This window comes from Primulina eburnea, chromosome 12 (assembly GCF_022965805.1).
Source record: "Primulina eburnea isolate SZY01 chromosome 12, ASM2296580v1, whole genome shotgun sequence".
Lineage (NCBI taxonomy): Eukaryota > Viridiplantae > Streptophyta > Magnoliopsida > Lamiales > Gesneriaceae > Primulina > Primulina eburnea.
This window is the reverse complement of record NC_133112.1, coordinates 3,666,700-3,689,887: the sequence shown is the minus strand read 5'-3', so window position 1 is coordinate 3,689,887 and position 23,188 is coordinate 3,666,700. Positions and strand designations below refer to the sequence as shown.

General features: G+C 33.9%; 1 protein-coding gene and 1 long non-coding RNA gene across 2 annotated transcripts; one reads left to right on the top strand and one right to left on the bottom strand.

Annotated features, from left to right (window-relative positions):
* Nucleotides 1-6,264: 6,264 nt before the first annotated feature.
* Nucleotides 6,265-14,559, top strand: LOC140808434 (uncharacterized). Its single transcript, XR_012112877.1, has 3 exons — nucleotides 6,265-6,875; nucleotides 7,668-7,765; nucleotides 13,915-14,559. It is a non-coding gene; the product is annotated as an uncharacterized lncRNA (long non-coding RNA).
* A 1,646-nt stretch (nucleotides 14,560-16,205) lies between these two features.
* Nucleotides 16,206-18,125, bottom strand: LOC140807314 (cytochrome P450 77A2-like). The gene has a single exon (XM_073164114.1). It carries the CDS (start codon nucleotides 17,902-17,904, stop codon nucleotides 16,345-16,347), a length of 1,560 nt encoding a protein of 519 aa, XP_073020215.1. The 5' UTR covers nucleotides 17,905-18,125; the 3' UTR covers nucleotides 16,206-16,344.
* Nucleotides 18,126-23,188: the final 5,063 nt, after the last annotated feature.

Below are 23,188 nucleotides of genomic sequence, written 5' to 3'. Positions count from 1 at the left end.
ACAGTCTCACATTAGACTCACTCGATATATTTTTTATCGACTTCAGTTTTGAGAAACTTATTTCCAACATAAGCTATTGTTCTCGATATGATTAATAATATTCTATAACAATTTCAAATTCTTACAAGCGATATACAATCAAATCTTTGTAATTAAATAATGGCATAAACAATTGTATTGAAAGAAAAGAAAAAATAAAGCTAAAAATAATATAAATAAAATAAAATTCATCAACTAAGAAAATATAAATAATTAATTTTTGTCACAAAACAAATCTACAAAACCGTCGAAGTTTGAAACACCCTAAATTTATGTAATGACAAGTGTTCAGAGTAAAATCATTAGTCTCTAACTACAATCCAATTTACCAATCGAGATAGATACCATGGAATCGAGCTGTTAGATGTTATAAGATGAAGTAGCAATATTTCTCAAAATTTCAAGAGTCAATCAACTTTTCAGAAGCTAAAAAAGCCAAAGTTGTAAATTACAAAAAATCATTAAATGTAACAAATAAACATTAAATAATCATTTAATGCAGTGTACGATGAAAATAGATTGACTTATGTTGTTGTCGGGAGATAGCACAGATGATGAACGAAAAGTTTTTCGACCATTGGAAGATGTAGGATATAAATATGCAGATTCAGATTATTGAAAAATAATTGAAGAACATAGAAATGATTCAAGCATTTACAATCTACATTATACAATATTTTGAGCACTCTTACTCTTTCAAAATCAAGCTAGTCATCCAGCACACACCTATTTGTTCATATCTTATAATCAATGATCGACTTGTGCTACAATACTAACTCTAGCCGTCCAAAGCTAGCTGTTGGAAATATTATTGTTTCCGGTGGACCGAGGTTCTTAAACAACCGAAATTTGTTATTGTTTGTGTTACACTAAGAGTTTTGATTTATGCATGAATAGAGTAGGTCTCATGTGAGACCGTCTCACGAATCACAATCTGTGAGACAAGGTCAACCCTACCCATATTCACAATAAAAAGTAATATTCTTAGCATAAAAAGTAATACTTTTTCATGGATGATCCAAATAAAGATCCGTCTCACAAAATACGACCCGTGAGACCGTCTCACACAAGTTTTTGCCGCATGAATAAATCATAATTGAAGTAGATATATATACAATAGTTATATTGATCAAAGTCATTTAGTGAATCTCACAAAATCTTGTCTCATTTACTTACACATTTACTTCTGTATGCCTATTTATTTATCTAGTCGTTGTGTTATTTGTTTACAAAATAATTTTACAATAATTTTTGAATATTAAAGATGATATAATCATTTAAAAATTTAAAAACAAAAATAAAGATAATGAATTGTTGATAAGATGACGCATATTTTAGATAAATCTAAAATTATTTCAGGACTCTATTCGATTTGTATAGAATATATACCTTGATGTCATAGATACCCATTCAACCAATTGATGATCTAGAAATTACTTAGGAAAAAAGTTATGGAAAAATCAAATAGCTTAGTCTAATCATCATACTCGTTTTAGTTTATTTCCAAGCATTTCATGTCTTTTCCTTTCAGATTTCAGAAAATTTTATTATATTTTCTATGTTTTATGAAATTTGTAAATACATAATCATTAAAAAAGTTTATTGTTCTAATTTCAGTCTTATTTTCATCTTTTGGTTTTTTTGTTTTTAACATTATATTTTATCAAAAAATTATAACTTACAATAAAATTTGATTCATACGTAGAATGAATCCATAGATTTTTTAGTAGGTCTCTTATGAGACGATCTCACGAATCTTTAAATATTTTTTATAGATGACTCAAATAAGATATCCGTCTCACAAAATACGACACGTGAGACCATCTCACACAGGTTTTTACCTAGAATTTTGTTATGCAGAATAAGATGGATAATTCCAAGTCAGCCACTCTTTTTTTTTTTTTTTATGATACTAAGTCAGCCACGTTTTGTTAACTTGGATTGACCAATTATTCTCTCTTGTCAAACAAGATAACGAGTTAAAGCTGGCGGCTTGCCTTGCCTTGCCTTGCCTAACGCTTATCTTACTATAAAAACTTGAAATAGAATAACTTTCAAATATTTAGAGTCGTTGTTAGTTATACGTAATCATCAAATTCCGTTGGCTATCCGAAAAAGCAGGAAATGATTCGGTGGAATTCGGGTGAGATGGTCGATCCGAGGCTTCTTGCCTTGCTGGAATCGTTCGAGGAAATCTACGTGAGAAGGCATGAATTGTTCGAGAAAATTTTCCCGGGGGATCACGAGGAATTGTTCAGAAAAATCGGTGATGCGATATTGAATAAGAAAATGAAGATGAAGAAGAAAAGCATGCGGCGGAGCCACAGCATTGGATCCTTGTATGCAATCAAAAGAAGAGGGTTGGATGATAGAACTGATGAATTTAAGATCGAGAGATTCAAAATCAGAACTCCGATCGTGATGGAGGAAGATGGCCAAGGGGGCACAACTCTTGGGGGATCCACTAAGGATTCAAAGTGAAATATACACACACATTTACCATTTTTTAGATTTTTTTTACATGAATATTGGGTAAAAAAAATTTATTCATTTATTTATTATTGTACTTTTTGGTTTAGAATTTGTATATATCTTGTGCTAGATTATGGGCCACAATCGTTATATGTAACATATTTACATTCTTATTTAATATTTTGAATGAAAATTTGAATTCTAACCGTTTTTAATTAGCGACGACTAATTTTTTGTAACAAGAGTTTTAGCGATGAAATTCAAAACCATTGGCACCATAAACTGCATAACATGGAACTCTATAGTTGTAACACCAGTCGTAACTTATAGAACAAAATTATAATCTACTTGGTTTTATCAGTAAAGATTTATTAAAATTAATTCGATGAAATCTTATTTAAAATCATAGTCATACACTTATTTATCCATATTTTTATAAAATTCAATTATATATATTCTATAATGATTTTTATCAAATAATCAAATAATTTTTTTAATCATATTTAGATAATAATTGCAAATTATCATTAGTAATTATGAAGGCTCAATCATTCATGATTTTTGGCATAGATACCGAATTATTATGCTCCCTAAGCTTTATTATCTATTAACTCATTTCTTCGTTAAAACATTAAAGTTATCCAATTTTTTATTTTTATTTTACAAGAATTAATGGAATTGGAAACCATTACATCGTATTACATATTGGGACAGGAGGTAACTGGAAATAGATGTTAGGATCGAATGCTTAATATGCATCATTCAAGAATCTTTGTTTAAAAAATAGGCAAAAATTTTGTGAGACGATCTCACGAGTCGTATTTTGTGAGACGTATTTCTTATTTTGATTATCCATAAAAAATATTATTTTTTATTGTGAATATCGGTAAGGTTGACATGTTTTATAGATAAAGATTCGTGATATCGTCTTATAAAAGATCTACTAAAAAAGAGTTGGTCTCATTTGAGACCATCTCACAGATCCTAATCTGTGAGATGGGTCAACTCTACCGATATTCACAATAAAAAGTAATACTCTTAGCATAAAAAATAATATTTTTTCATAGATGACTCAAATAAGATATTTACCTTACAAATACGATTTGTAAGATCATTTTACACAAATTTTTACCAATCAAAAAATGGTGACGGATCCAACATAAATTTTATGCTAACAAGACTCTTGTTCACTGACCACTGTCACATGGCATTTCAATATCTTGTTAATATTTAATTAAAATCGGATTTTATATTCAATCAACTTCAGTAAACATCGGCCCTTAATCCAAGTGTCATGAATCACGGAATCATAGCTGCACTCTTTCCCTTAAATCACAATATAAAATTAAAAATAGTTTTTTTTTTATTCGTGACACCAATAAGTCATATTTATATTTATAATAAAAATAATATTTTTAACATAAAAAAACAATATTTTTTTACGAATAACTTAAATTAAATATTTATCTCATTAGATTGATATTTAAGACCGTCTCACATGAATTTTTATATGAAAAAATAATTATTAGATTGCTTTATTTGTTTGTTTGTTATTTGGATTTGGGATTGTAATTCCGTTTCACATGAATAATGATAATTAGTCTATAGTAAAAAAACCGTATTTAATAGTCATTATTATATAGTTCTTTTGACAAAATATGCAGTTGAATAGACTCGAGAACGTGGGAGGACGACTTTATCAAATGCATATTTAAATTTATATATTGTAATTCAATGTTGTGTGAAATTATCAACGTAAGTTATGTATATATTCGTGCCAAGGTTTGTTTAAAATTTAACCACGTTAAATTTATTATATCACTTTAGGTTCTTACATAAGTCGTAATTTTTCATGTAATAAATATCTCAGATTTAAAATACAAAACAAATATATTTAGGGGATGCCCTTGAAAGGTCCGGAAGAGAGAATCAAAATAAGATTAGATTGTATCAAAGTAGGATTAGATTCTAAGTTGTTTACAGAAAATTGAGTAGAACTCAGATAGAACTTAGTCAGGGTCATCTTGCCTGATCATGGGTAGAAATCATTAGCATGAAAGTCAGTACTCATGACAAAATTATAAGATATAGTTTGGCACATGAGATAAGAGAGCGAATGATAAATAATCCTCTCTTATCCCACGTTTGGTATTTTTTTAGAAAGCTCGTGATAATATCATGTGCCCTTGATAAATAATTTTATATGGAGATAAAATATCTTTTTATGAGATATGATAATTTTAATCTAATGATAAAAACATCACAAATGATTTAATTGCCCTCAATATATAAAAATCCTAAACTCTATTGTTCTCTCATTTTACTTTTAGGTAGAAATTAAAATCAAATAAATAATTTTATATATTATATAATATGATAAATATATAAATGAACTAGAGATAATTATATAAATAATTTGTATAAATCTCAATAAAATTATTAGTATCACTCGATTAACCTTAAAAATTTATATTTGACTTGACTCACAAAATTAAGGGCTCAATTATCATATTATATAATATATAAATTTAGGTAAAAAAAATCATGCAAGTACTGTCGGCGGATGAACAGATAAGAAATATGAACTCAAGCAACAAATTTGAAATTATAAAATTTATTATGATAAAGTTAATTTTGTCATTACAATCTAATATATAAATTTAATCACTCTTATTAAAATCATATCAAACATTAAATTAATATCATATATCTTGTTTATCATTAACTTATCCTTATATTATATATCACATGTTTATCATATCATGTGTATCAAACTATGCCTAACAGTATGTGTAGCCATGCCTATTGACAAAGGCCGGGGCATGGTCAGCCGTCAGAGTACATGGCGTGGACATATGTCTAATCAGGAACACTGCCCAAACACTATAATCGATGTCATCTTCTCCTTTATAAATACTCATATTTGGTCATTCATTTGGAAAATGAGATATTGCATTATATTGTATTCAATAAATTTTCTCATTACTTAGTGAACCATGTATTGACTTAAGCGTTGGAGTGATCATATCGGAAACCCTTCTGGACCCTCACTCAAATTTCCTTGTCGAGTGTGTGCAGATTGTCTGACCCGAGCTCACCCTACCCGGTCAAGGGTACTCACATGCTAGGTCAGACCACTTGGGCTCATCCCATCAGGTCAGGACATGCCACCCGAGCTCTTCTCATCATGTCAGGGCAGGCCAGGCTAGGCCTACAGGTCACCCAGACTCATTCCATCGGGTCATGTCACTCATGCTCATTCTATCATACTAGACTCATCCTATCAAATTAAAAATCTTCATAGAAAAGTATCTTTTTGTAATAGGTAGATTGTCCACTCAGCTCATCTAATCTACCAACATATATATAAATCCAACATATAATACAAGCATTGCAAATTATCATTTGATAATATCACATATTAATTTGTAATCCAAATATTTGATCTGATTAAATCATGAAAAATTTTACTTTTTATTTTAAATATTGAGATTAAGTTTTTTGAGACGATATCACGATTTTTTATCTGTGAGACTGGTCAACTCTATCGATATTCACAATGAAAGTAATACTTTTAGCATAAAAGTAATATTTTTCATTTTGACCTAAATAAAATATTCGATCCATTAAATTGATCCGTAAAACCGTCTCACATCAATTTTTTAGAAAGACGGATTGTCACTGCATGTGAAATAGATCGAGTGTCTTACGAAGATAGAACATGCGTCCTTTGCAACCTTATTAAACTTCTACTTCTAATTTATCTTAATTCCTGCTTCTGAGAATCGAATTTTCAAAGCTGAATCTTTATCCCTCTGTGGCTTCTCTTTCCCAACGTGGGTCACCCTTTAAACTTTGCTTCACCCCACTTCCATCAAGGATTATATTCTGCCGCCATTTAAAATATTACATGCTCCTGCACTCGTCACAGGGAGGGAAGGTGGAGGAACAGAACAAAGATCTGATTTTTTCTTGTTTTAGAACGGACAAAATTAGGACCGACGGTCAAAGATGCAGTCTTTTACGCTTTTATGATTGAAAGATTGGTTTCCCGAGAAGGGTTTTTTGCTGTAATGTAAATCATTACAGTAGTTGGATTTCTCTTGGAATTTTCATTGTGAGGCATTGAGAAATATAGAAAGTAGGGACGACATTAGAATTTGGTCGTTATCGTGGACAAAGAAATTAAGAAAAGGAGGAAAAAAATGATATCTTCAGGTATTAATTTGGTGATGACAGTGATTGGATTTGCGGTGAGTACTTTGTTTATTGTATTTGTGTGCACAAGGCTCATTTGGGCTCGGATATATTTGACTGCGTCGACGCGGACATTAGCCAGGGCTTCTAGATCTGAAGTTGGCATCGTAAGAACTTGTTTTCACTACTTTTTGTTCTCTGGAATTTCATTTGGATGCGGATTTTGATTCACCTGTTTTTCCAATAATGTGTTAAGACAATGTCTTTTGTTTCTGTGTAGCTGCATTTTGTATTTATACTGGGTTGTTAAAGCTTGGTCATGTATTCTATGTGACTCTTTTGGATACTTGTGATTTTTGTTGACAAGCTAGTATTTGCTCCCAATCAGACTTATTACCTTATGAACCGCTGGTACGGGTCAAAATTTTCACCCTTTCTGTGTAACTTGTGCCTGCTCTATGTACATGTCGAGTTGGAGTCTACCTCAACCACCATGTTCAGTGGGATCCAGAAAATTAACTTTGGCTCCACTACGTCGTGCACGCAGCATGACACTAGATATTCTTTCCTTGAATTGAGGCTGTTTTGTTTTTGGCTCATATAACGTGTTTAGAATCTGAAGTTTGTCACCTGCTTATTCTCTGTTTGTTTGCTCAAGCAATTACTGAAGTCTTCTCGTGTTCTAGCATTTTTTAGAGGTGGCAATTGCCCCCTGCTAGTCACTCCAGTCAGTCCACACAGTCACTATCACATCCTTATTACAGGCTGGTACACCTACTTGTACCATGTTGATAACCACATCAAGACACTAGCATTCTGTTGTCAATTTTGTTGTTGTTACTTGATCCTTGGGTGTGTGTCTTGTCATAGAGTAATGACACACGAGAATCCTGATTTGTCTTTACTTTGAACCACTTGTAACTCAGATCTAAAGGATTGTTTATCTGACCTTTATACAGTTGGAGCGTGGTCTTCACTGTCTTGAGCCTCTCGAGGTATCTAAATTTCCGGTGAAAAAGTATGGAGAATTGTGCTTATCCTCGACAGAAAATGCTCTGTAAGTTTGTCAATCTTCTATGATCCAGTGAGTTTACACGAAAATTTTCTGCTAAACAGGAAGAATTTTATTAAGAACATTTTATTACTTATTTTCGGTTCACGGTGTGTCGTGGTTCCTCCAAAAAAAAGGTGTTAAAGAGAAGCAATGATCTGCCATTGAAGCAGTTAAGCTTCTCGTTCATAGAGCAAATATGAGAAGAAGAGGAAAATAAAAAGTATTTCCAGAAATTGTGTTTTGAGTACAAAAGTCAAGCTATTTATATCCTGACTAATTAAGCTACTAACCAACTGCAATATGTAAAAGACGTGTACACGTTTACACACTATTTAACAGCCCCCCTCAAGCTTGTAAGATGTTGAGGAGTGCAAGCTTGGATATCAAAAATTGATGCTGATCAGATCCCAACGGCTTAGTAAAGACATCCGCTGGTTGCAACTTTGTGGAAATATGTGTAGGGCGGATCACATTGTTGCGAAGCTTTTCTCTAATAAAATGACAATCAATTTCTATATGCTTCGTTCGTTCATGAAACATAGGGTTGGCCGCAAGATGTATAGCAGAATTGTTGTCACAAAACAGGGGTGTAGCTTGATCAATATATAACCCCATATCATTAAGAAGACCACGAAGCCAAACAACTTCACATACAGCAGTAGCCATCGAACGGTATTCGGCTTCAGCGGAAGAACGTGATACCGTGTTCTGTTTCTTAGTCTTCCAAGAGACAGTGGAGGAGCCCAGTTGAATAACATAACCGGTTGTAGACTTACGGCTCATAGGACAAGATGCCCAGTCGGAATCACAAAAGGCAGACAAGTGGAGATCATTAGTAGCTGAGAGGAAAATGCCCAGACCAGGAGTCTTTTTAATATATCCAAGAACACGAAAAGCAGCCTGCAAGTGAGATTTCTTTGGACAGTGCATGAACTGACTCAGAATATGGACAGCAAAACAAATGTCAGGCCTGGTGATAGTAAGATATATAAGACGACCAACAAGGCGTTGATAATGAGATGGGTCACTGAGAAGGGGATCAATCTCAGAAGTAGAACATGTCACAGACTTTGAACTATCAAATGCGAGAGTTGTAAGCTTTAAATGTTGTTCCATAGGTGTATCAAACGGTTTGCAACCAGACATTCCAAATTCTGACAGTAATTCTAACGCATATTTGCGTTGATTCAAACAAAGACCAGCTTTGGATCGAGCTACTTCAATGCCCAAGAAATACTTCAAGGAGCCGAGATCCTTGATGTCAAAAGTTGCATGAAGATAGGCTTTGAGTTTGTCAATAGCAACAGAGTCATCACCAGTAATGACAATGTCATCCACATAAACTAACAACAAAGTGATTAAAGTCCCACGTTTCTGGAAAAACATAGAATTGTCATGCATGGACTGCGTAAAACCTGCTGCAATTAGTGCAAGGGAAAATTTAGAGTTCCATTGGCGAGATGCCTGCTTCAAACCATATAGAGATTTGAGAAGTTTGCAAGCATAGTTCCTTTGCTTCCTTTCAAAACCTTGAGGAATGGTCATATAAATTTCTTCCTGTAAATCACCTTGCAAGAACGCATTAGTCACATCCATTTGATGTAAATTCCTGTTGCGTGCAGCTGCCATGGATAAGAGACAACGAACAGTAACAATCTTAGCCACAGGAGAAAAGGTATCCTCATAATCGATACCATATTGTTGGGTGTAACCCTTGGCAACAAGGCGAGCTTTGTAACGATCAATGCTTCCATCCGCTTTGTATTTGATTTTGTAAACCCACCGGCAACCAATTGGTTTCTTCCCGGGAGGTAAGGGAACAATATCCCATGTACGATTGGTGTCCAAGGCAGCAATCTCCTGAGCCATGGCATCACGCCAAAGTGGATCAGAAGCTGCCTCTTGATAGGACTTGGGTTCGGTGAGATTAGATATGGAAGCAAGAAATGACCGATAAGAGGGTGATATTTTGTCATAAGTGAGGTAATCAGAAATGCTATGAACTGTAGAACTGGATGAAAGATTGGAACATACATAATCATGGGTCCAGATAGGAGGTCGTGAAGATCTAGTGGACTTGCGGAGTGGAATGGAAGAAACAAGGTCAGGGGAGGTAGAAGATGTAATAGCTGCTGGAGGAAGATCAGTGGTTTGATGATGGCAAGGATCTTCCAGAAATAAAGAGGTTGAAGGAGGAAAAACAGAGGATGGAGAAATCATTGAGGAAAAAGGAAATATATCCTCATGGAAGACGACATCTCGAGACACAATAAACTGTTTTGTAGAAATATCAAAAAGCTTGTAGCCTTTGTGTTGGATAGGATAACCCATAAAAACATATGGTTTGGCACGGACATCAAATTTATCATGTGGCTTAAGATTTGAAGCATAACATAGGCAACCAAAAACTCTAATGTGAGTGAATGAAGGGAGTCTGTCAAACAAGACCTCGAAGGGTGTCTTATTTGATAATAATGGAGTAGGAATCCTGTTAATCAGGTATGCAGCATGTAATACACATTCTCCCCAATAAGGATCAGGAATGGATGCTTGGAATTTAAGGGCTCGAGCTATGTTAAGTATGTGGCGATGTTTTCGTTCGACTAAACGATTTTGTTGGGGAGTATAGGGACATGAGCTTTGGTGAAGAATCCCTAAGGATGTGAATAATAATCGGCAATCATTATTGAAGAAATCGGTGGCATTATCAGTGCGAACAGTCTGAACTTTTCGATTAAATTGGGTAGATACAAAGGTAAAGAATTGTTTTAAACACTGGAATGTATCAGATTTAAAATGTAAGAGAAAAACCCACGTGCATCTCGAGAAGTCATCAACCAGGGTAAGAAAATATCGAGCATCATTATGAGTAGGTGTTCGAAAAGGACCCCATATATCTATGTGAAGGAGTTGAAAAACATGAGTTGATTGTGAGTGTTCTCGAATGGGAAAGGGACGTCTGGTTTGTTTGGCCAGTGGACAAACTGAACAATGAGATAAAGAAGATTTACTTTTAATAAAAGGTAAGCAATATAACCGAGAAACAGACAAATGCCCAAATCTTTTATGCCATAGATCAATGTCATCAGTTATACTAGCAGAAAAAACGCAAGAATGAAAATTCAGATTACACCTAGAATGCACATTTGATTGAATAGGTGTTGCTATACAGCTATGGAATCGATCAAGATAGTATAAACCATGCTTTTGTCTACCAATCCCCATGATCTTCCCAGTGAAGAGGTCCTGAAATAAACAGAAATTTGGATAGAAGACAACAAAGCATTTATGATCTCTGGTGAATTGAGAAATGGATAAAAGATTAAAGCTAAAATCAGGAACAAAAAGAACTTTGGATAGGTTACAAGAAGGGGAAAGTTGAACTGAGCCATATGAGAGAATAGGGGTAATGTTACCATTCGGCAGCCTGACCGAATCAGAGGATGAAGCACACGGCTGAGGAGATTGCAAAACACTTGAAGTACCTGTAATGTGAGCATTTGCCCCAGTGTCTAATATCCAATCAGTGTCCTTTGAAACTGTCATCAGGCTAGTAAATTTACCTGCCAAATTAATTGTAGCCTCTGGATTGGACTTAGGTTGATCAAGCAGCCGTAACAGTTGCTGATATTGGGCATCAGTGAAGGTATGAGCCATATGAGGAACAGCTTTGGATTCATCAGAGACACTGCAAGGATCAGCCGTGGTATTGACACTATTATGAGCAGAAAATTTCGAAGGTTTTTGAGTGAACTGAGTGAACTTATAGTTCTTAGATTGAGGAAACTTCCTGTGCAATTTGTGACCAGGAGGATAGCCAACCAACCGAAAGCATTGATCCTTTGTATGGCCTAGAATGTTGCAGTGCTCGCATTTAACTGAATCCACCTTTTTATACGAAGAAGAATAAAAAGCAGCAGCATGTAACTCAGTATTCAAGTGAGAAGAAAGAGCTGCACGATGCGATTCCTCTTGACTAACAATGGAATATGCTTGATTGACAGATGGCAAGGGATCTAGCATCAGAATTTGACTACGAACATGTCCATACGTCTCATTCAATCCCATTAGAAATTGTAGAAGGCGTTGATGTTGATCATGATCAAGATATGCCTTAGCAGTCGCACATCCGCACGAAGGAAGCGTAACCAGAGAAGAATACTCATCCCATAGCTTCTTCAAGGTTGAAAAATACACAGAAACTGATGAAGAACCTTGTGAAATATGTGAAATTTCACGATGAAGAGAAAAAACTCTCGATCCACAAATTTTATCAAATCTTTCCTTTAGATCTGTCCAAACCGCGGAGGCTTCAGTGCAATATATGATCCCGCTGAAAATATCCTTCGAAACCGAGCTCATTAACCATGAGAGAACAATTGCGTTACATCGCTCCCATTGATGGAGAGTAGGATGATTATCAGCCGGCTTGCGACAGGATCCATTGATGAAACCTAGCTTATTTTTCGCTCGCAGTGCTAAGAGTATTGCCCTACTCCAAACTCCATAGTTCTCTGTACCAATTAAGGGATCGGAGACAAGCGAAGCTCCAGGGGCATCAGATGGATGCAAATAGAAGGGATCACTGAAGCTAAAATTGGTTGGATGCGCCGCCATGGACAGATTCAATCAGAGGCGGAAGAGATCAGCTCTGATACCATGTTAAAGAGAAGCAATGATCTGCCATTGAAGCAGTTAAGCTTCTCGTTCATAGAGCAAATATGAGAAGAAGAGGAAAATAAAATGTATTTCCAGAAATTGTGTTTTGAGTACAAAAGTCAAGCTATTTATATCCTGACTAATTAAGCTACTAACCAACTGCAATATGTAAAAGACGTGTACACGTTTACACACTATTTAACAAAAGGTGCGATGGAATTAAAAAAATGATGTTTTAATGGGTAATTTTGGAAATTTTTTTGGGGTTGTCCTTTTGCTCCTCTTCTTAGTGTAAGTTTATACTGCCCTTTTCACATAAATTCACCTTTATTGCGAAGAAAATTAGATTTAAAATACTTTCAAGCGTAAGTGTTGGCTATAGCCTATATGATTCAGAAGACGTGAGCATTTTCCCTCTGTTTTTGTTAGTTTCCAAGTTAAGCATATTTTAATCAGTCTGGCCCTGTGTTTGTATCCAGGCATTTTTAATTGTTCCCTTACCTCTATTAAAGAATAATCTCCTCTTGTTGCTGCATCCCTTATCCCTCGGCTGCAGAGTCTCGTTTTCTTTTAGTAACATGATACTTTTCATATTTCCTGCGCGCACTTGCAACTTTTGTGTTCAGAATGTTGGAGGTGGTCATGTATTGAAAAAGGGCCCAAGATGATCTTCTTAAAAGTTAAAGACAGCTGTCTGAGTAACATTCTTACACTTTAATCTTCTTAGTAGTCTTTGCAGAGACCATACAGTTTTCATAAAACTGGCTTTCCCAAAGTAGCTTTATCCTCCTGGCTCTTTTGTTTATTGATTATGTAATCTCACAAACCAAGGGTGCCTGATTGTTGCCTTTGGATTTCAAACCATTCTTTGTTTCTTGGATTTCAAATCAACATCCCAAAGAGTGCAACCATAATATCACAATTTTCACGAAATTTACTTTTACACATGTTAATAAACTCTTTCCTTTAGAACAGGTGAGGTCCTATGATTACCTGATGTTTTTTAGGCTTCTGTGGCAAATGCATCTCCTATTCTTTATTAAGTTCTTTTCTTGGCTTCATTTTTGGCTCGTTAACTTGTTTTGCACAAGAGTGCTAAACAAATTTCATTTGGGAAGATACTGGTAAAGTCACTTTGTGGATAAAACGAGGATGGAAAAAACCCCCTTCCCAACACTCGATAGATACAAACTAGAAACGGAGCTTTTATTTGAATTTTTGTAATTGACTATGTAGTATTAGTATCTTCTGTTTGCTGTCTTATGTTATGGACTCCTTTTTAAGCATTGATCCTATGAAATTGATAGGTTCAGCCGTTCAACTGGACCAGAACTCGGTGCAGTTCCAGTTGAACTGGCCTAAACACTAGTCTCGATTATCCTTGAAATGTAATGTATATCATTAGTGCTAAAAAATGAGGATACACTGTGCATCCTACCAGTCTGTTGTCTTCTGGTCACCCTTTTAATGCCAGATAAAAAAATTTGCCTCAGGTGCACTGTCTGCTTATCCGAATACCACAATGAGGATACGCTACGCATCCTACCAGTCTGTGGACACTTATTTCATGCTACGTGTATTGACATATGGCTGCACCAGCACTTCACATGCCCTATATGTAGAATTTCTCTTCGGGAGCTACCCGAACGAAAGTGGTATATGCAACCGATGTTTAGTTCTGCTATCCGGTCCCAGTATACCATGCAATCCATCAATGAATATCGCTGTCATTGCATGTTACATGAGCATGGTTGCTCTTTGAGATCCAACGACGCTCGTTCGACTTCCCCAATCCAGGAGGGAGGTGTTCCTGATCCAAGAGTTGGTGGCACAGTCTCGACCCATCGTGATCGGTCGGATAAAGATTCAGTAAATTTGAAAGTCGATAGCCCATCGAATCCGTGAGGTCGAGCCATTTTTCAGCTGCACTACGATCCTAGTGTGCTACTGTGTTTTTCAAATGAACGAAAAATATATATTTATTTTGTGATCTTCTTCTTCTTCTTCCTTTCCCCATCATCGATTAAATTCCCGGTTCTATTCTTATTAGATTCGCTCTCTTTTTATGATTGTAATTTTTTTGCTTTAATTTTGGTAAGGATATTTTGCAACAGTTTCATTAATGATGTAATACAAGCAGGTAGAGAGTACTGGTTAAAGATTTGCTTTTTAAAAAAAAAAAAAAATTTATGGGCTCGACTTGGATTTGAAAATGATGAATTAAAATAATTTGAGCTCGAGTTCGTATTGAAAAATACGCGCATAAACGCAGCTATATTTGGAAACAATGCGTCAATTTCTTGACATGTTAAACAATACGAGGAATATTCGATATTTTGAATAATATTAATAGAATCTAATTTAATTATTATATTTTTAAGCATTATTAATTAATTATCCTAAAAGTTAAACTGCTCGAAAGTCCTTGATGTTATTCTTTCATCTTTTATTTATTTCACTATCACCCCCAAATAAAGCTAAACAAAAAAATGAGAAAAATAAAGCAAATGGCACCAAAATTTTCAAAATGTCGAGCATTTCTTTTTGTTTTTTCTTAGATTATTTTTAACGTATTTAATATAAATTTTATTCTCGTCATATTACCTATATAAGACTAAAAAATGACCAAAATAAAAAAAATCGAATTACTGGAACAAAACCGAACACATACAAGTAAAATATAAAACAAATAAATTTATAGGACTAAAATTACAAATTTTCTAAAATACATCTTTTTTTTTTGTGGTGTCAAGCAGTGCCAATTCAGATGAATTTCACGGACTTTAACTAAAAAGAGGTAAGTGAAAATAAATTGATCATGATTTCAAAAATAAATAATAAGTCTATTTTGAAACGATCTCACATATATTTATCGGAGAAATAAGTCAATCGTGTTCATATTTATAATAATAAATAATATTTTTGACATAAAAAATAATATTTTTTCATAAATTATCCAAATAAGATATTTGTTTAGTATAATTAATTCGTGATATGACATAATGTTAAGTACAATGAAATCTTAACAATAAAAATATATACTCAAAGTCCAACCATATATAATATATGCATTTATGCATATGCAGAATCATAGGGTCATACATGTTTCAAGAGTTGGTTTCATGTGAGATCATCTCACGGATCTTAATCTGTGAGACGGGTCAATATTACTAATATTCACAATAAAAAGTAATACTCTTAGCATAAAAAATAATAATTTTTCATTGATAAACCAAATAAGATATATATCTCACAAATACGACCCGTAAGACCGTCTCACATAAGTTTTTGCCATGGTTCGATTCGATATATGATTGAACCCATAAAATTTTCTCATAGAATTAAATTCATAGAGTTAATTTTTCGTTCACCTTTTCCCCAAGCTGATCTTATTTCTAATATGTCCAGTACAATAAAATTTTATATTATCATTAACATGTATGTTTACAATTAGATTGTTAAATATCGGGATCAAGTCTTTTAGAGTGGAATACGTGAACTTGAACAAAATCTAAATCTTGAGGCAAAAATTTGTATAAGACGGTCTTACAGGTCATATTTTGTTAGACGGATTTATTATTTGAGTCATCCATGAGAAAATATTACTTTTTATGTTAAGAGTATTACTTTTTTATTGTGAATATCGCTAGAGTTGACCCATCTCAAAAATAAAGATTCGCGAGACCCTCGTACTTATTCTTTGAATATAGTATCAGAGCCAGATAAGATAAAGGCAAATTTTTGGGTACAATTATATTTTATATAAATAAACAGAAACACAAAGTCACAAATTATATATGTGTTTATTATTGGCACCCCTCCGAAACACTTACAAATTAATGAAATATCTTCTTACCCAAAATTAGTCTTTAAAATACACAACAAACATATGGATTAGGACACATACCTAACACATGAATTACCTATTGTGCCCTTGGCTTGATATGGGCCCTCAGGCTATTTTTCATCACAACCGTGAACGCCAGCTTCTCACTAAGATCCAATTTACCATTTTCATCCGGGTAACCCGACCACTCGAATTCTTGCACCATTCGGGCCAACATCAAATTCACGTGGACCGTGGCCATGCTCAAACCGGGGCAGATCCTACGCCCGACGCCGAAAGGCATCATCTTTACACCTGTTACGCCTGTTATATCGGCCTCCTCTCGGCCCGAAAAGAATCTGTCGGGGTCGAATTTCTCTGGGTCGGACCATAGCTTCGGATCCTCCGAGATACCCGGTGTGAAGAACTCAACATTTGCACTCGTTGGGATATCATACCCGGCTAGCTTGGCGGGTTCGGTAACTGCATGAGTTAGTGCAAAATAGGTTGGGGGGTGCTTGCGCAAGAGCTCCTTTACGACAGCGTTGAGATACGGCATCTTTTCGATATCTTTCTCGTCCACTTTCTTGTTTTCTCCGACTGTGGACTTGATCTCCTCGTACAATCTTGATTGGATTTTGGGGTTCTCGATGAGTCTAGCCACAGCCCATTCGATGGCTGTGCCGGTGGTATCGGTGCCGCCGTTCAAGAACTCGGAGCAGAGGGTCACGAGCTCCGCGTTCGACGGAGATGATTTGCGGTCCTCGATTTTGAGGTCGAAGAGGGTGTCGAGGTATGAAAATGAAGCGGCGTTTTTGTGCAATTCTGGGTTTCGAATTGCTTGGCGGCGCTTCTCGATTAGCGGGACTAGAGTTTCGATCTGTTGTTGCCTCACTTCGTGTACCCTTTTCCTCTGTTTGGAGAAAAATGGGCTTAAAAGGGGTAAGTAATCGTCCAATCTTGGATCGAGAACTATCAGCACAGTTTTCATCATTTGATCCACTTTCTCGATCATTTCCTCGTCCATTTCGACCCCAAAGCACATGGATAAGAGTATACAGAACACGGCGAATCGCGCGTTTCTGAGAACCCAAACTGCGCCATTGTTGGCCACTGCTTCATTCTTCAGCCTGTCGATGAGCTTCTCCATTGCCATCTCTCTTGCGTTTCGGAATTCTTTCAGCCTGGAGGCGCTAAGCCCGTTCTGCACCAAGTTCCGCCGCAAGGATCTCCACACAGGGCCGTAGAGGCTGGCATTGACGGTGAATTTGTTGCAACTGAAGATTGTCCTCGTTGGGTTTTCCCTCGGCCGGCTGGCAAAGATCTGACCTTTCACAATCAAAGCTTCGTAAGCTAAATCAGCACTGCTGATTATAATCATGGTTCTTGTCCCCATTTTCAAAGTAAATATGGGACCATATTCAGGTAAAAGGTCGCGAACGTATTGAAAGAACTGCTTCCCCGACCCGGCCACCTGAAACAGGTTGCCCACGACCGGCCATCCCGGCGGGCCCGGTGGCAAGTTCAGCTTCTTGGCCTTGGACTTGGACTTGGACTTATACATAACCAAGAAAATCAAACCGGAGAGAAAGAAAGCCGAAGCCGTGAAAATGAGATGGTAGTAAGGAGAAAGCGGGGAAGACGAGAGGGAATCCATTGATGAGATGAAGACGCCAGGTGCTGGAAACTGGAATGGGAGTTTATCAACAGAGAAAAAGCTAGAAGTTACAGGCAGGATCAATTAAAGCTATTGAAAATTTTCAACAATAAAAGACATTGGCTTTAAATGCTGCTACTCGGTATGTAAAAATGTACCATTTTTCACTGAATTTAAGCAGAATCCATGGCAGTGGACTGCGAAATAAGTTGGGTGGCAAGTGGAATATGGCGGAAAGAGAAGCGGTTGGGAGTTATTAATAAATCTCTCCCAACCACTTTCGTCGATCATTTAATTTGCACTGCCAAATCTTTTTACTGCAACCTTTTGTTTTCTTGAAGAGAATTTAATACTTGACTTATATTTATAGTAAAAATTAATTTTTTTAAATCTTAACTTTTCTCTCATGAATCTTTATCACTGAGATGTGTTAATTTTATTGATGTGTACAATAAAACATAATGATATTAGCATAAAAAGTAATATTTTTCATTGATGATCCAAATAAGATATCTGTCTCACAAAATGCGACTCGTGATCCATCTCACACAAGTTTTTGCCCTTAGAATATATATTAATTAGGATATCAATTTTACGAAATTGATTCATCATATGATAATATCATAAAAAGTTTTTTTTATTAATATTTTTATAAAAATATTCAATCCGTAAATGTCAAAAAAAATCTACTAACTTCTTGAATTTAAATGTAGTTTGTCTAATCCAAAGAAAAGCCTTCCTTGAAAAGTATTTCCAACTCCAAATAAAACCTTACTTTGTATCCTTATTAAGAAATTACAGTGATTTTGATACTAATTAATACAATTAATCATGTGAGTTTTCCTCATAGAGGTTCGAACATTTTATTTATCAGTAACTATTACATATTTACATGGGAGGAAAAATTCAAAAGAATTTTCAGTATTTATCAGTAGAATATGTTGTTTTTATTCCAAAATAATATTTTTTCACATAGAATATTAAATTTTAATGGTTGTGACGGTTGAGACGTTCTTTTTTTTATCATAAATAATTTAATTATGTGTTTAAATATGTTAATCGTATTCAATTAATATAATGGATTTAACCATAGCGCATTTATATTACAATTTATTTGACAAATCGCATTCCTATAATCAACATGTTTAGCACACATTATCAGGTGTAATAGGTGATGGCGCTTGAAATAATAACACACAATCTGATAGCTCGTCTGCCAAAACCGACGCCAAGATTTTAAATTTGAGGAGGTCGACCTAATATGTTATAGTCCTCGTATTATCTATCATGTTAAAATTGAAATTTGTACTTAACTCAACCCCAAAAACTAGTTCAAAGGGCAAGATTGTCCAAGATCATATATACAACTCACAAATATTTTATTTGTCTGATGTGAGACAACTAACACACAATGCGTGAAGTTTACAGATGACCCAATTAATGGCAGAACATGTGACTCAACTATTGGTAGTCAACACATAACAGTGGAATCTGTGCTCTAATATCATGTTAAGATTGGAACTTGGATTTAACTCAATCTCAAAAACTAGCTCAAGATGGGAGGATTGTCCAAGACCATATATATAACTCTAATATGTTTTATCCAAGCGACGTGGGATAACTAACATATCAATTACACTTGATAATGTCACATTGTACAATGTTTTATGTAAATTACTACGAGAAAACTTTTAATTTAATCTCCTGTTTTCTGACACGATTTTTTTATTGGGCTGGGAATGGTTCTTTTCGGGGAAGTTTCCCAATTTACAAATTTGCTGGAAATTTCAATTACTGATACCAAATGGGGAGCTGCTAATGGAAAGTTGAATACTTGAATCCTTCTATTTTTTATATTTTTTTTATCAGAGTGGAATTTTTAGTATGCGAAGGAACTTCAAAGCATCCCTGGCTTGCCAGAAGTACGGCTGACTAGTGACATTTCAACTCACCGTACTTCGTTGATTTTTTTTTTTTACACATAATTTTAATTGTTCATTAAAAAAACAAGGGAATAAAGAAATAAGATTAAAATTTTGGACATTTTAAAAATTATAAGAAAACACTATTTTGTATTAGTGGATGAGTACTTTTCTTATAAGACGATCTAACGGATTTTTATTTATGAGACGGTCAACTCATCGATATTCACAATAAAAAAGTAATATTCTTATCAATGAAAAGTAATATTTTTTATGGAGGACCCAAATAAAAGATCTATCTCACAAAATATAACTCGTGAGACCCGTTTCGCACAAGTTTTTGTCACAGTGGATTGTGGTAAATGCGATGTGTGTGTTTCTTAAAAAAATAAAGATCATGAAGTAGTATTTCAATTTTAAAATAAAATCTATAAAATTTTGAAAATGAAATGGTAGTAGATAAAAAAAATATAAAAAATACTATTATAATATAGTAAAACTATGTATTTCGTTTGATAAGATGATGTTTTCGGTTAGGCAAAAACTTGTGTGAGAACGGTCTCACGGGTCATATTCGTGAGACGGATCTCTTATTTGGATTATCCATGAAAAAATATTATTTTTTATGCTAAGAGTATTACTTTTTTATTGTGAATATGGATAGGGTTGACCCGTCTCACAGATTAAGATGCGTGAGACGGTCTCACATGAGACTCGCTCTTTAGGCTAGTCGACAATTAGACCATGACTTCATATAGTTAAATTTACCTAGAATTGTGATAATAAACAATGGCAGGTTATTTGTACAAATCTTATTTAAAGAAAAAATAAGACAAACTATAAATTAATTACCTCCAATTTTTCATCATTTCTTCATAATCTATAAATTTAATAAGTTTTTACAAAAAAAAATATAATATTTTGCAAACACTCTCTATAAATATACGGGATATTTATTTTTATGTTTTCATGCTTGTCTCGCATTATTACGGGTCACTGGCGAGATTTCAAGATTTTATTTACACGGAAAAATATCGCAAATATCGAGGAAAATTAGACCCTCTTGGGGAAGTAAAATAGAAGATACAGAATGGGTCCATGGTTCACTACATTATATTGAAGTCCAAAACTTAAACTACATTGATTGAATCCACGTCTCATTAATTCCGTGTTAGGACCACTTTTGCCATCAACTTTATTCATTCATACATGCAAATATATACATATTATGCCTGTTTATAGTTTTCTGTACAACATAATAAATTTTGTTAGATTGATATTTTTCCGATCCAATATATACTCGGTGTTGTAAATTTTTAAAAAAATAGATGAGAGAAATGTGAGTTCAGACAATAAACTTAGAACTATTTTTATTCATAACTGAGAATGATCCTTATTTATAAGATAAAATATTAGAATACAAATATATATATACAAATATTGAAATATCAGTCTTAATAGAAAATCTATCCACATAATCACCTATAATCAAAAATAATATCATAAGACTCTCCCTTACATGATTATCTATGTAGCAACTACTTCGTTGAATATTTCATTTGGAAAGATGAATGTTAATTTGAAGCTTCATGGAAAGTCGGGTGTTTCTTCGCTAAAACATTGACAATAAAATTCAGTGGGAAAAACTCGAGCGAAGGAAAAAAAAATACAACGATTGATACTTGAGTCAGGTGTTGCATCGCTAAAACATTGACAATAAAGCCCAGTGAGAAAAACTTGCGGGAATAAAAAAAATACAATAATAGATACTTCTCCTTGTATGTTCTCTTGACAATAGATGCGTCTCATTAAAACCTTATTAGAAAAACACAGTTGGACAAAAACCAATGAAGAAAAAAGAGTATGACATCTCTTACTTCAAGCTAATCATCTCATTAAAACATTATCATGAAAGACCGTTTGAAAAAATTCATACAAAAGACATAAATAGTCTAATCTGAATATTTCCTCGTGTTGCAAGCATAGCTCAGTATCTTTAAGTTATTGCCTGTTTGATTTTGATGATAATAAAATTTGTTATTGTGTTTCTAACATATCTACTCAAGTGAATAGTTTCTCTTGTTCAAGTTGGAAGTTTTAGATGCTGAAATCAGCAAAGCTAAACATCAGGTGAGCATATGTTTTTTTAAAATAATATATTATAGTCTGTTGATTCAAATGACTAGCCGCCAAGACGGTTAAAGAGCCAACTGAAAATTCTACAAATCATATTCAAAAGTCAAGGTCTGAATCAGAGTCTAAGAGGACGAAAATTTGCATTGAAATGACATGTTCTAAACTCAAATTTAGTAGAGCAGAATCTAGGGCGTAACTAAGTATTTCGAATATTGATATTAATTTAATATTCATCGAGAATATTAACATATCTTATATCTGATTTTGAAATTCATCATCAATATTGATGAATGTTGAGATCGATATTCTTCAGTAAATTGATAATATTACATATTATATCAATATTTTTCAGAAATATTGATAGATCGATTTTAAAAATTTAAATTCCAAGTCTAATACTCTTCAAGAATATAGACATTATTTAGATCATGAATCACACATCTGACTACATATCTAATTTCAAATAAATTCTTTTCAAGAACATTGGTATACTAATCTTGAATCTTGCTAAGTATCAATATAAAATCGTGTTGTGTCACTTCAGGAATATTAAAAAATTATAACCAATAGCATCAATATAACATTAAAATTTTTTAATAGCGAGTAGCGCTCTTTAGAATAACAACTTAAAAGAAAAGCATTGTTACAGATAACATGTTATAAATTTAATAAGAAAAGAGAGGAGATGAGAGAAATGAAGTTCAAATAATAAACTCCGAAATAAGCTGAGAATCTTTATTTATAGAATACAATGATATAATACATATATGTGTATAGATAGATTGAGATATTAAGATTGACATTTCAATCTTAATAGAAAATCTATCAACATAATCATCTATGTTCGAAATTATATCACAACACTTTTTAGTTTTTTCCTAATTTTAGTAGTTTTTGTTTTATAAGTTTTCAAATTGTAATAATCTTAATTATTTAATATATGTATAAATTAATAGTACTATTTAAAAAATTAAAGTTTTATATATTTTATCAATAATAAAAAATATATAAGTTAAGAAATTTGGGAGAAAAAAAATTAAAAAGAGGGACCGAAGCCCTGGGCCCTTCAGGTTATTAATAATTTTTTCCCATATTTTGTTACAATTTTTTGTTATCTATATTTTTTTAATTAAAAAAAACCAATAATACGCTGAGTCTGACACTACGGTTGATCAGGAACAAGCAATGTTAGGGTTTAGATCTTTCCCAATCCTCCACGTTCCCTC

What these genes read in the sequence shown, in the direction of transcription:
- LOC140807314 (XM_073164114.1), bottom strand. Translation starts at nt 17,904, where the DNA reads ATGGATTCCCTCTCGTCTTCCCCGCTTTCTCCTTACTACCATCTCATT.